Consider the following 14423-nt stretch of genomic DNA (forward strand, 5'->3'; position numbering starts at 1 on the left):
GTGAGAGGAACATTCCCGTTCCAGTATTCCGCTTCTGTCCCAACGTCCCCATTCTGTGCCCATTCTGTCCCAACCTCCCATTCTGTCCCAACGTTCCCATTCTGTCCCAACGTTCCGTTTCTGTGCCAACCCTCCCATTCTGTCCCAACGTCCCCATTCTGTCCCAACCCACCCATTCTGTTCCAATGTTCCGTATCTGTTCCCATTCTGTCCCAACGTTCCGATTCTATCCCAACATTCCATTTACAGCATTATGTACTCAAAATGAAATCTGTGCTGCTGTTATGACTGGTGTCTCATGTGTTGTTGATATTGCTGTTATTGTTGTTGATGTAGTTTGTTGTGGTGTTGTTGTCAGTGCTGGGAGAGTTTTGTAGGACAAGAGCTGTACCGCTTCCTCCTCATGGACTTCATCTTTACCATACTGGACACCTTCTTTGGAGAGTTCCTCTGGAGGTGGGCTGTCTGTCTGTGTGTGTGTGTCTCTCTCTCTCTTTCTCTCATATTCTTGCTCATAAACTCGGCAACTCGTTCAACGCGCTATACAATCTCTATTGCTTTCTTCCCCGTTCTCAACCCTTTATCCCTCATCTTCTTATGTCTCTTCTCCCTGCAGGTTGTTTTCTCAGAGGGTGTTGAAGAGGAAAAGAAAGCCTGTGTTTGACATCTCCAGGAACGTGTTGGAACTCATCTACGGACAGACACTGGCCTGGTATAAACTCTAACCCTGGTCCTGACCTAGCCTCAACCCTGCACCTCAACCCTGCACCTAGCCTCAACCCTGCACCTAGCCTTAACCCTGCACCTATCCTCAACCCTGCACCTAGCCTCAACCCTGCACCTAGCCTCAACCCTGCACCTAGCCTAAACCCTGCACCTAGCCTCAACCCTGCACCTAAACCCTGCACCTAGCCTCAACCCTGCACCTAGCCTCAACCCTGCACCTAGCCTCAATCCTGCACCTAGCCTAAACCCTGCACCTAGCCTAAACCCTGCACCTAGCCTCAACCCTGCACCTAGCCTCAACCCTGCACCTAGCCTCAACCCTGCACCTCAACCCTGCACCTCAACCCTGCACCTCAACCCTGCACCTAGCCTCAACCCTGCACCTAGCCTCAACCCTGCACCTAGCCTCAACCCTGCACCTCAACCCTGCACCTAGCCTCAACCCTGCACCTAGCCTCAACCCTGCACCTCAACCCTGCACCTAGCCTCAACCCTACACCTAGCCTCAACCCTGCACCTAGCCTCAACCCTGCACCTAGCCTCAACCCTGCACCTATCCTCAACCCTGCACCTCAACCCTGCACCTAGCCTTAACCCTGCACCTAAACCCTGCACCTAGCCTCAACCCTGCACCTAAACCCTGCACCTAGCCTTAACCCTGCACCTAGCCTCAACCCTGCACCTAGTCTCAACCCTGCACCTAGCCTCAACCCTGCACCTAGCCTCAACCCTGCACCTAGCCTCAACCCTGCACCTAAACCCTGCACCTAGCCTTAACCCTGTACCTAGCCTCAACCCTGCACCTAGCCTCAACCCTGCACCTAGCCTCAACCCTGCACCTAGCCTCAACCCTGCACCTAGCCTCAACCCTGCACCTAGCCTCAACCCTGCACCTAAACCCTGCACCTAGCCTTAACCCTGCACCTAGCCTCAACCCTGCACCTAGCCTCAACCCTGCACCTAGCCTCAACCCTGCACCTAGCCTTAACCCTGCACCTAGCCTCAACCCTGCACCTAGCCTTAACCCTGCACCTAGCCTTAACCCTGCACCTAGCCTCAACCCTGCACCTACCCTCAACCCTGCACCTAGCCTCAACCCTGCACCTACCCTCAACCCTGCACCTAGCCTCAACCCTGCACCTAGCCTCAACCCTGCACCTAGCCTTAACCCTGCACCTAGCCTCATTCCTGCACCTAGCCTCAACCCTGCACCTAGCCTCAACCCTGCACCTAAACCCTGCACCTCCATCCTGCACCTAGCCTCAACCCTGAATCTCAACCCTGCACCTAGCCTCATCTCTGCACCTAGCCTTAAACCTGCACCTAAACCCTGCACCTAGCCTCAACCCTGCACCTAAACCCTGCACCTAGCCTTAACCCTGCACCTAAACCCTGCACCTAGCCTCAACCCTGCACCTAAACCCTGCACCTAGCCTTAACCCTGCACCTAAACCCTGCACCTAGCCTCAACCCTGCACCTAGTCTCAACCCTGCACCTAGCCTCAACCCTGCACCTAGCCTCAACCCTGCACCTAGCCTCAACCCTGCACCTAAACCCTGCACCTAGCCTTAACCCTGTACCTAGCCTCAACCCTGCACCTAGCCTCAACCCTGCACCTAGCCTCAACCCTGCACCTAGCCTCAACCCTGCACCTAGCCTCAACCCTGCACCTAGCCTCAACCCTGCACCTAAACCCTGCACCTAGCCTTAACCCTGCACCTAGCCTCAACCCTGCACCTAGCCTCAACCCTGCACCTAGCCTCAACCCTGCACCTAGCCTTAACCCTGCACCTAGCCTCAACCCTGCACCTAGCCTTAACCCTGCACCTAGCCTTAACCCTGCACCTAGCCTCAACCCTGCACCTACCCTCAACCCTGCACCTAGCCTCAACCCTGCACCTACCCTCAACCCTGCACCTAGCCTCAACCCTGCACCTAGCCTCAACCCTGCACCTAGCCTCATTCCTGCACCTAGCCTCAACCCTGCACCTAGCCTCAACCCTGCACCTAAACCCTGCACCTCCATCCTGCACCTAGCCTCAACCCTGAATCTCAACCCTGCACCTAGCCTCATCTCTGCACCTAGCCTTAAACCTGCACCTAAACCCTGCACCTAGCCTCAACCCTGCACCTAAACCCTGCACCTAGCCTCAACCCTGCACCTAGCCTCAACCCTGTACCTTAACCCTGCACCTAGCCTCAACCTAGGCCTGGTAACAGGTAACTCATGACAATATCTGTGTGTAGGATGGGTTGCATTTATGCAACATCAAAAAAACTGTTTCAAAGTGCTTTGCTGATGTTGTATCATGTCTGTGTTCTGGAGGTTGTAGTGATGTATCATGTCTGTGTTGTTTAGGTTGTAGTGTTGTATCATGTCTGTGTTGTGGAGGTTGTAGTGATGTATCATGTCTGTGTTGTGAAGGTTGTAGTGATGTTGTATCATGTCTGTGTTGTTTTGGTTGTAGTGATGTTGTATCATGTCTGTGTTGTGGAGGTTGTAGTGAGGTTGTATCATGTCTGTGTTGTGGAGGTTGTAGTGATGTCTGTGTTGTGGAGGTTGTAGTGATGTTGTATCATGTCTGTGTTGTTTAGGTTGTAGTGATGTATCATGTCTGTGTTGTTTAGGTTGTAGTGAGGTTGTATCATGTCTGTGTTGTGGAGGTTGTAGTGATGTCTGTGTTGTGGAGGTTGTAGTGATGTTGTATCATGTCTGTGTTGTGAAGGTTGTAGTGATGTTGTATCATGTCTGTGTTGTTTAGGTTGTAGTGAGGTTGTATCATGTCTGTGTTGTGGAGGTTGTAGTGATGTCTGTGTTGTGGAGGTTGTAGCGAGGTTGTATCATGTCTGTGTTGTGAAGGTTGTAGTGATGTTGTATCATGTCTGTGTTGTGGAGGTTGTAGTGATGTTGTATCGTGTCTGTGTTGTGAAGGTTGTAGTGATGTTGTATCATGTCTGTGTTGTTTAGGTTGTAGTGAGGTTGTATCATGTCTGTGTTGTGGAGGTTGTAGTGATGTCTGTGTTGTGGAGGTTGTAGCGAGGTTGTATCATGTCTGTGTTGTGAAGGTTGTAGTGATGTATCATGTCTGTGTTGTGAAGGTTGTAGTGATGTTGTATCATGTCTGTGTTGTGGAGGTTGTAGTGATGTTGTTACATGTCTGTGTTGTAGTGATGTTGTATCATGTCTGTGTTGTGGAGGTTGTAGTGATGTTGTATCATGTCTATGTTGTGGAGGTTGCAGTGATGTTGTATCATGTCTGTGTTGTAGTGATGTTGTATCATGTCTGTGCTGTGAAGGTTGTAGTGATGTTGTATCATGTCTATGTTGTGGAGGTTGTAGTGATGTCTGTGTTGTGGAGGTTGTAGCGAGATTGTATCATGTCTGTGTTGTGAAGGTTGCAGTGATGTTGTATCATGTCTGTGTTGTAGTGATGTTGTATCATGTCTGTTGTGGAGGTTGTAGTGATGTTGTATCATGTCTGTGCTGTGAAGGTTGTAGTGATGTTGTATCATGTCTGTGTTGTGGAGGTTGTAGTGATGTTGTGGAGGTTGTAGTGATGTTGTATCATGTCTGTGTTGTGGAGGTTGTAGTGATGTTGTGGAGGTTGTAGTGATGTTGTATCATGTCTGTGTTGTGGAGGTTATAGTGATGTTGTGGAGGTTGTAGTGATGTTGTATCATGTCTGTGTTGTGGAGGTTGTAGTGATGTTTTATCATGTCTGTGTTGTGATGTTTTATCATATCTGTGTTGTGGAGGTTGTAGTGATGTTGTATCATGTCTGTGTTGTAGTAATGTTGTATCATGTCTGTGTTGTGATGTTTTATCATATCTGTGTTGTGGAGGTTGTAGTGATGTTGTATCATGTCTATGTTGTAGTAATGTTGTATCATGTCTGTTATTTAGGTTGGGGGTGTTGTTCACTCCTCTGCTTCCTGCTGTACAGATCATCAAACTACTGCTTCTCTTCTACATGAAGCAGGTAGGTTCTCCTCTGTTCTGATCACTGTGCCATGATTATACTGGTAACTTCTCTTCTACAGGAAGCAGGTAGGTACACCTCTGTTCTGATCACTGTGCCATGATCATACTGGTAACTTCTCTTCTACAGGAAGCAGGTAGGTTCTCCTCTGTTCTGATCACTGTGCCATGATCATGCTGGTAACTTCTCTTCTACAGGAAGCAAGTAGGTTCTCCTCTGTTCTGATCACTGTGCCATGATCATACTGGTAACTTCTCTTCTACAGGAAGCAGGTAGGTTCTCCTCTGTTCTGATCACTGTGCCATGATCATGCTGGTAACTTCTCTTCTACAGGAAGCAGGTAGGTTCTCCTCTGTTCTGATCACTGTGCCATGATCATGCTGGTAACTTCTCTTCTACAGGAAGCAGGTAGGTACACCTCTGTTCTGATCACTGTGCCATGATCATACTGGTAACTGGACTATGTAGACGAATTACTATCCAACTACAACTGAATGTCAACTGACCTTTAACCTTGTCTTGACTCACAAACTGTTCTCTGGCCGTATCCTGACAGTACTCTCTCTCTGTGTGTGTGTGTGTGTGTGTGTGTGTGTGTGTGTGTGTGTGTGTGTGTGTGTGTGTGTGTGTGTGTGTGTGTGTGTGTGTGTGTGTCTCCCCCCCACCAGACTAGTGTGATGATGAACTGCCAGTCCCCTAGGAAGCCCTATAGGGCCAGTCAGATGAGCACCATCTTCATCACCCTCCTCTGCTGCCCTTCCTTCCTGGGGGCTGCTGTTTGTGTCAGCTACACCATGTGGAGGTAAGGAGAGATGGACAGTTGTCAGTAACACACACACTGAAGATGTTGAACACACACTGAAGATGTTGAACACACACTGAAGATGTTGAACACACACTGAAGATGTTGAACACACACACTGAACATGTTGAACACACACTGAAGATGTTGAACACACACTGAAGATGTTGAACACACACTGAAGATGTTGAACACACACACTGAACATGTTGAACACACACTGAACATGTTGAACACACACTGAAGATGTTGAACACACACTGAAGATGTTGAACACACACTGAAGATGTTGAACACACACCGAACATGTTGAACACACACCGAACATGTTGAACACACACCGAACATGTTGAACACACACCGAACATGTTGAACACACACCGAACATGTTGAACACACACCGAACATGTTGAACACACACCGAACATGTTGAACACACACCGAACATGTTGAACACACACCGAAGATGTTGAACACACACCGAAGATGTTGAACACACACCGAAGATGTTGAACACACACTGAAGATGTTGAACACACACTGAAGATGTTGAACACACACCGAAGATGTTGAACACACACTGCTGCAATATACATTATCCACATAGATAACGTAGTATATCAATCTCTCTCCCTCCCCTCCTCTCCCTCCAGCATCCGTCCGTCTGAGTCATGTGGTCCGTTCCGCAGCCTGTCCACTATGTTCCAGTCAGGGAAGCTGTGGGTGAAGGAGTTGGAGACACACAACCCTAACCTGGCCTGGTTAGCCTGGGCTCACAGCTACATAGTGGAGAACCCTCTGTTTCTGTTCCTCGCTGCTGGGATCTTCCTGTGAGTTGCACACACACACACAGACAGACACACAGACAGACACACACACAGACAGACACAGACAGACTGACACAGACAGGCTAGCTACATGGTGGAGAACCTCTGTTCCTGGTATCTTCCTGTAAGCAGGATGATGGCTTGAGGGATTTGACACAAACTAAGTTCCTTCAGGTTGCTTTGATCATTTCTGTCAGTATCTCTGTAAAGGAGAAGTTTGTTGTGTGTTTTCATACTGTCTCTCTGTGTCTCTCAGGATAGTGATTTACTTCAACACCCAGGTGGTGGATGGACAGAGGAAGATTATCAGTCTGCTGCAGGAGCAAATAGAAAACGTAACGTCTCTCAACTCTCTTATACAATACCTTAACCCTTCATAACAGTGTGACTTAACCCTTCATAACAGTGTGACTTAACCCTTCATAACAGTGTGACTTAACCCTTCATAGCAGTGTGACCTAACCCTTCATAACAGTGTGACTTAACCCTTCATAACAGTGTGACTTAACCCTTCATAACAGTGTGACTTAACCCTTCATAACAGTGTGACTTAACCCTTCAACAGTGTGACTTAACCCTTCATAACAGTGTGACTTAACCCTTCATAACAGTGTGACTTAACCCTTCATAACAGTGTGACTTAACCCTTCATAACAGTGTGACTTAACCCTTCATAGCAGTGTGACTTAACCCTTCATAACAGTGTGACTTAACCCTTCATAACAGTGTGACTTAACCCTTCATAACAGTGTGACTTAACCCTTCATAACAGTGACTTAACCCTTCATAACAGTGTGACTTTACCCTTCATAACAGTGTGACTTTACCCTTCATAACAGTGTGACTTAACCCTTCATAACAGTGTGACTTAACCCTTCATAACAGTGTTATCCAGATAGAAAACGTTCACCTCCTTTTATTACAGTACTGTCATAATAACACTGTAGTAAATAAGTACCTGTAGAAAACTGACTTTGCTGATAACTACTTTATTGAGACAAAATGTACTTACTATGACTGTGATGTGGTTGTCTCACCTAGCTATCATAAGGTGAATGCACTAACTGTAAGTCTCTCTGGATCAGAGTGTCTGCTAAATGACTCACAAACTGTAAGTCTCTCTGGATCAGAGTGTCTGCTAAATGACTCACTAACTGTAAGTCTCTCTGGATCAGAGTGTCTGCTAAATGACTCACTAACTAAGTCTCTCTGGATCAGAGTGTCTGCTAAATGACTCACTAACTGTAAGTCTCTCTGGATCAGAGTGTCTGCTAAATGACTCACTAACTGTAAGTCTCTCTGGATCAGAGTGTCTGCTAAATGACTCACTAACTATAAATCTCTCTGGATCAGAGCGTCTGCTAAATGACTCACTAACTGTAAGTCTCTCTGGATCAGAGTGTCTGCTAAATGACTCACTAACTGTAAATCTCTCTGGATCAGAGTGTCTGCTAAATGACTCACTAACTGTACGTCTCTCTGGATCAGAGTGTCTGCTAAATGACTCACTAACTGTAAGTCTCTCTGGATCAGAGTGTCTGCTAAATGACTCACTAACTGTAAGTCTCTATGGATCAGAGTGTCTGCTAAATGACTCACTAACTAAGTCTCTCTGGATCAGAGTGTCTGCTAAATGACTCACTAACTGTAAGTCTCTCTGGATCAGAGTGTCTGCTAAATGACTCACTAACTGTACGTCTCTCTGGATCAGAGCGTCTGCTAAATGACTCACTACTGTAAGTCTCCCTGGATCAGAGTGTCTGCTAAATGACTAAAATGTCAATGTAGAAAATGTACGTTCAACACTCTGTGTATACAACCACTTAACTTGTCATGGAGTGTTCTAACACTGTGTATAAGGTGATAATGGAATGTTCTAACACTGTGTATAAGGTGATAATGGAGTGTTCTAACACTGTGTATAACACTGTGTATAATGTGATAATGGAGTGTTCTAACACTGTGTATAAGGTGATAATGGAGTGTTCTAACACTGTATAACACTGTGTATAAGGTGATAATGGAGTGTTCTAACACTGTGTATAATGTGTTAATGGAGTGTTCTAACACTGTGTATAAGGTGATAATGGAGTGTTCTAACACTGAATAATGTGTTAATGGAGTGTTCTAACACTGTGTATAAGGTGTTTATGTAGTGTTCTAACACTGTGTATAACACTGTATAATGTGATAATGGAGTGTTCTAACACTGTGTATAATGTGATAATGGATTGTTCTAACACTGTGTATAATGTGATAATGGCGTGTTCTAACACTGTGTATAACACTGTATAATGTGATAATGGAGTGTTCTAACACTGTATAATGTGATAATGGATTGTTCTAACACTGTGTATAATGTGATAATGGAGTGTTCTAACACTGTGTATAACACTGTATAATGTGATAATGGATTGTTCTAACACTGTGTATAATGTGATAATGTAGTGTTCTAACACTGTGTATGATGTGATAATGGAGCGTTCTAACAGTGTGTATAATGTGTTAATGGAATGTTCTAACACTGTGTATAGGTTGATAATGGAGTGTTCTAACACTGTGTATAAGGTGATAATGGAGTGTTCTCACACTGTGTATAAGGTGTTAATGGCCAGCTACAGTTGTTCCCTGGTGACCTGTATCATTGTGTTTCTAGGAGGGGGATGATAAGAAGTTCCTGATCACTCGTCTCCAGGCCATCCACCAGCAGAAACGACCCCTCTCCCCTCGCAGACTCACCAGTCAGGCCAGTCAGGTGTGTGTATGAGAGAGAGAGTCTGTGCCTGAAGGAGGAGTGTGTGTGCATGGCTGCATGCATTCCTTTGTTCCCAATTTTTCTTGGCTCACATTTCTGACCATTTTCTCCTGTCCTCTTCCCAGGATTCCAACTGTTAGCATTCCAACTACTGAAAGGGCATTCTCTCCCTTCTCATTAGAGGGAATATCTCAGAAAATGTCCTGAATGGACCAACCTGGATGTAGCTCTCCTCTCCTGCCTCTGGGAAGAGTTGTTAAGGGATTCTTCAACTGGAAAACTATTCTCATAGGATGTCCTCTTTCCCAGGAAGCTGAGTTGGGACTATAAAGGAATTTACTTCTTTACAATAACAAATCCCACAGACGCCAAAACGTGAATCTGATAGGATCCACACTCTTTCCCAGGAAGCTGGTCCTTATAAGGATTGGGAATAGGATTGGGAATGGGACAAAGCAGGCTTTCCCTCTTCCAATAACAGACTACACCTCATAGGGAAAGACCACTTTATAGGATCTTACTATGGCCAGGCCATAGGCTCCACCTTACTGTAACTAGGCTCCACCTTACTGTAACTAGGCTACAACTTACTGTAACTAGGCTACATAGGAAATACCACTGAGTTTTAATGAACTTACTATGGCCAGGCCATAGGCTCCACCTTACTGTAACTAGGCTCCACCTTACTGTAACTAGGCTACAACTTACTGTAACTAGGCTACATAGGAAATACCACTGAGTTTTAATGAACTTACTATGGCCAGGCCATAGGCTCCACCTTACTGTAACTAGGCTCCACCTTACTGTTTATTCTTCATGTAAATGAAAGGACATGCCACTGTCACAAAACAATGGTTTATCGACGCTCAATACTTTCAGCCAAGGATCTTTGTCCTTTTTTAAACTTGGATTGGAAGCCCTGGTCATGAGAGAGGATGTAGGGGTGAAGAGGAAACGAGACTGGGATACGGTGTGCTTGTAGGGACACAGAACGGAATGCGCTTTTTAGAAACAATATTTTTTTCCCTCACAACTTTGAACAGGGAACATATCAAATGCCAATAAGCTGCCAACGTTGCACCAAGGATGAAAACAGTGGCTTTGTTAAGCAGCGTGAATTCTGTGAAATATAGGATTTGTATTTTTTTTAAAATTGTAAATAGTATGATTTTTTTAAAAATTACTTTAGATGTTTTTATTGTATAAACAGGTGTTTTGTCAACAGTCATTTCATACCAACTGTGAACAGGTTATTTCTTTCCGTTTCTGATATAAAATGATTTTGATGTTTTTATGTTAATTGGTGGTCCACACACTGCTTCTGAAATGGCACTCTTCCCTACATAGTGCACAACTTTATAGGGCGCTGGTCGTACGTAGTGCACTATGTAGAGAATAGGGTACCTTTTTGGACGCATCCTCTGTTTACTGACTCTGTAGGAAGAATCCACCTCTTAGTATCGGGCGATCTGATTGGTTCGTTCAAACAGGAAATGGTCTTAGAAGATCAACCATTGGAACAGCACGTTATTTGATTGTCTCTTTGTTTTTACATTGTTTTGTTTGTATACTTTATACGAAATTAAATGTTTTAACATATTTGTGTGTGTATTTGCTTATCTGATGTTTACCTAGTGGTTATGCTGCACTTGTACTTTTCAGTGGAGAAATCTAATATAAATCATTGAAACATACATCTTTCTATTAGTCAACACAATTATAATGTACTACAGACATGCAATCAGCACCATAAAAAGAGCTAAATATATCGACAATTTCCAAAGAATCACTTTCCTGTCATAATAGCACTCGTACATGATCCACCTAATAAATATGAAGTAGAATAGCACTCGTACATGATCCACCTAATAAATATGAAGTAGAATAGCACTCGTACATGATCCACCTAATAAATATGAAGTAGAATAGCACTCGTACATGATCCACCTAATAAATATGAAGTAGAATAGCACTCGTACATGATCCACCTAATAAATATGAAGTAGAATAGCACTCGTACATGATCCACCTAATAAATATGAAGTAGAATAGCACTCGTACATGATCCACCTAATAAATATGAAGTAGAATAGCACTCGTACATGATCCACCTAATAAATATGAAGTAGAATAGCACTCGTACATGATCCACCTAATAAATATGAAGTAGAATAGCACTCGTACATGATCCACCTAATAAATATGAAGTAGAATAGCACTCGTACATGATCCACCTAATAAATATGAAGTAGAATAGCACTCGTACATGATCCACCTAATCCAATAAATATCAACTCCAAAGTAGCTTGAGTTTAGGGTTGCAAAATTCCCAGGTTTTCCAGAAATCCTGGTTGGATGATTCCTAGATTCTCTGTTAATTCCCTCCTGATTCCAGGAAACTTCCAACCGGGATTTCAGGAACATTTTGTGAAAGTTACCAAAAATGTGCAACCCTTCATTGAGTTCAAACAGTTAATCACATAACCTTTTAGAGATACTAAAGTATAACCTTTTAGAGATACTAAAGTATAACCCATTATTATCCAGTTAATCACATAACCTTTTAGAGATACTAAAGTATAACTCATTATTATCCAGTTAATCACATAACCTTTTAGAGATACTAAAGTATAACCCATTATTATCCTTGTACAAAAGCATATGTGGCTAAAAGCACCATTCAGTATTATTCACCCAGGGAGAGTTGGAAGCAGCAAAATACAAATGTCTGTAATTCTCAAAACCTCCAGTAGAGAGCGCCATATCATATCGCTCCCATTCCCCACATACTGTATCATCCATCCATCCATCCATCCATCTCTCCCATTCCCCACCTACTGTATCATCCATCCAGACATCTCTCCCATTCCCCACATACTGTATCATCCATCCAGACATCTCTCCCATTCCCCACCTACTGTATCATCCATCCAGACATCTCTCCCATTCCCCACCTACTGTATCATCCATCCAGACATCTCTCCCATTCCCCACATACTGTATCATCCATCCAGACATCTCTCCCATTCCCCACATACTGTATCATCCATCCAGACATCTCTCCCATTCCCCACATACTGTATCATCCATCCATCCAGACATCTCTCCCATTCCCCACATACTGTATCATCCATCCATCCATCCAGACATCTCTCCCATTCCCCACATACTGTATCATCCATCCATCCAGACATCTCTCCCATTCCCCACATACTGTATCATCCATCCATCCAGACATCTCTCCCATTCCCCACATACTGTATCATCCATCCATCCAAACATCTCTCCCATTCCCCACATACTGTATCATCCATCCATCCAGACATCTCTCCCATTCCCCACATACTGTATCATCCATCCATCCAGACATCTCTCCCATTCCCCACATAATGTATCATCCATCCATCCAGACATCTCTCCCATTCCCCACATACTGTATCATCCATCCATCCAGACATCTCTCCCATTCCCCACATACTGTATCATCCATCCATCCAGACATCTCTCCCATTCCCCACATACTGTATCATCCATCCATCCAGACATCTCTCCCATTCCCCACATACTGTATCATCCATCCAGACATCTCTCCCATTCCCCACCTACTGTATCATCCATCCATCCAGACATCTCTCACTCTGCTAGTATCCTATGTTTAGGTGTGGCAGTCTCCATCCCTCTCTGCTGGTGAGTTCATATGTGGCAGTAGGCTATGTGGTCGTTTGAGACAATTCTGATCAATCAATCAGTTCTAGTGAACCCTTGTTACTAAGGCTGTGTTTACACAGGCAGCCCAATTCTGTTTTTTTGACCCAATTATTGGGAAAAGACCCTGATCTGATTGGTTAGAAGACCAATTAGTGGAAATGGATCAGAATTAGTCTGCCTGTGTAAACGCAGCCTATGAGGGGCTATATTCCATTGCCTTTCATATCAGAAACTTGATTCTGTATCTTCTGTAGCATTGATCAAAATGATAATTGAAGTCTATCAAGTCATTACAGTCTGAGGATTCCACTTCATATACATACACAACTTCTACACCTATTATGCATATATATATTTTCTAAATCCACAAGTCCGTTGTCTTATTTACTTTAAAACGAACAGATTGCGTCCCAAATGGCACTCTATTCACAATATAGTGCACTAGTTTTGACCAGAGCCCTAAGGGGGAATCTGATGCCATTTGGGATAGTATCCTTAAAACGGATGACGTTCCATTTGTGTATGTCTTTTCGCACCCAAAACACTATTTCAGTATAGTTTAGTTCTGTTCAGGTTTGGCTGAGTTGAGTTCAGCGTTGTTGAGTTCAGCGTTGTTGAGTTCAGCGTTGTTGAGTTGAGTTCAGTGTTGTTGAGTTCAGCGTTGTTGAGTTCAGCGTTGTTGACAGTTCAGCGTTGTTGACAGTTCAGCGTTGTTGAGTTCAGCGTTGTTGAGTTCAGCGTTGTTGAGTTCAGCGTTGTTGAGTTCAGCGTTGTTGAGTTCAGCGTTGTTGAGTTCAGCGTTGTTGAGTTCAGCGTTGTTCAGTTCAGCGTTGTTCAGTTCAGCGTTGGTCAGTTCAGCGTTGGTCAGTTCAGCGTTGGTCAGTTCAGCATTGTTCAGTTGTTTGAACTTAAATTTATTCAGTCCTGTTGCTTAGAGTTCAGTCCTGTTGCTTAGAGTTCAGTCCTGTTGCTTAGAGTTCAGTCCTGTTGTTGACAGTTCAGCGTTGTTGACAGTTCAGCGTTGTTGAGTTCAGCGTTGTTGAGTTCAGTTCAGCGTTGTTGAGTTCAGCGTTGTTGAGTTCAGCGTTGTTGAGTTCAGCGTTGTTGACAGTTCAGCGTTGTTGACAGTTCAGCGTTGTTGAGTTCAGCGTTGTTGAGTTCAGCGTTGTTGAGTTCAGCGTTGTTGAGTTCAGCGTTGTTGAGTTCAGCGTTGTTGAGTTCAGCGTTGTTGAGTTCAGCGTTGGTCAGTTCAGCGTTGGTCAGTTCAGCGTTGGTCAGTTCAGCATTGTTCAGTTGTTTGAACTTAAATTTATTCAGTCCTGTTGCTTAGAGTTCAGTCCTGTTGCTTAGAGTTCAGTCCTGTTGTTGACAGTTCAGCGTTGTTGAGTTCAGCGTTGTTGAGTTCAGTTCAGCGTTGTTGAGTTCAGCGTTGTTGAGTTCAGCGTTGTTGACAGTTCAGCGTTGTTGAGTTCAGCGTTGTTGAGTTCAGCGTTGTTGAGTTCAACGTTGTTGAGTTCAACGTTGTTGAGTTCAGCGTTGGTCAGTTCAGCGTTGGTCAGTTCAGCGTTGGTCAGTTCAGCGTTGGTCAGTTCAGCGTTGGTCAGTTCAGCATTGTTCAGTTGTT

The 14423-nt window shown here is 44.4% G+C and overlaps 1 protein-coding gene and 1 long non-coding RNA gene across 12 annotated transcripts in view; one reads left to right on the plus strand and one right to left on the minus strand.

Moving 5' to 3' along the window:
- The window catches only part of LOC116352985 (transmembrane channel-like protein 6), a 44158-nt gene extending 33468 nt beyond the window's left edge, over nucleotides 1-10690 (plus strand). For 5 of the 11 annotated variants that reach the window (XR_004209542.1, XR_004209546.1, XR_004209545.1 and 2 more), the window contains exons 15-23: nucleotides 359-456; nucleotides 617-712; nucleotides 4632-4707; nucleotides 5376-5509; nucleotides 6163-6339; nucleotides 6593-6671; nucleotides 8993-9091; nucleotides 9217-9649; nucleotides 9746-10690. Coding sequence is in view for 4 of the 11 variants with exons in the window: in XM_031821915.1 (XP_031677775.1) it covers nucleotides 359-456; nucleotides 617-712; nucleotides 4632-4707; nucleotides 5376-5509; nucleotides 6163-6339; nucleotides 6593-6671; nucleotides 8993-9091; nucleotides 9217-9231 (774 nt within the window). In the remaining 7 variants the exon portion in view is untranslated. Of the gene's footprint in view, nucleotides 1-358; nucleotides 457-616; nucleotides 713-4631; nucleotides 4708-5375; nucleotides 5510-6162; nucleotides 6340-6592; nucleotides 6672-8992; nucleotides 9092-9216 lie in introns of all 11 variants that reach the window. The other 6 variants (XM_031821915.1, XM_031821917.1, XM_031821918.1 and 3 more) reach the window with 2 other exon arrangements.
- On the minus strand, nucleotides 10269-11949 carry LOC116373378 (uncharacterized). Its single transcript, XR_004209549.1, has 2 exons — nucleotides 11367-11949; nucleotides 10269-11325 (listed from the first exon to the last, which is right to left on the minus strand). It is a non-coding gene; the product is annotated as an uncharacterized LOC116373378 (long non-coding RNA).
- Nucleotides 11950-14423: the final 2474 nt, after the last annotated feature.

This window comes from Oncorhynchus kisutch, unplaced genomic scaffold (assembly GCF_002021735.2).
Source record: "Oncorhynchus kisutch isolate 150728-3 unplaced genomic scaffold, Okis_V2 scaffold4032, whole genome shotgun sequence".
NCBI lineage: Eukaryota > Metazoa > Chordata > Actinopteri > Salmoniformes > Salmonidae > Oncorhynchus > Oncorhynchus kisutch.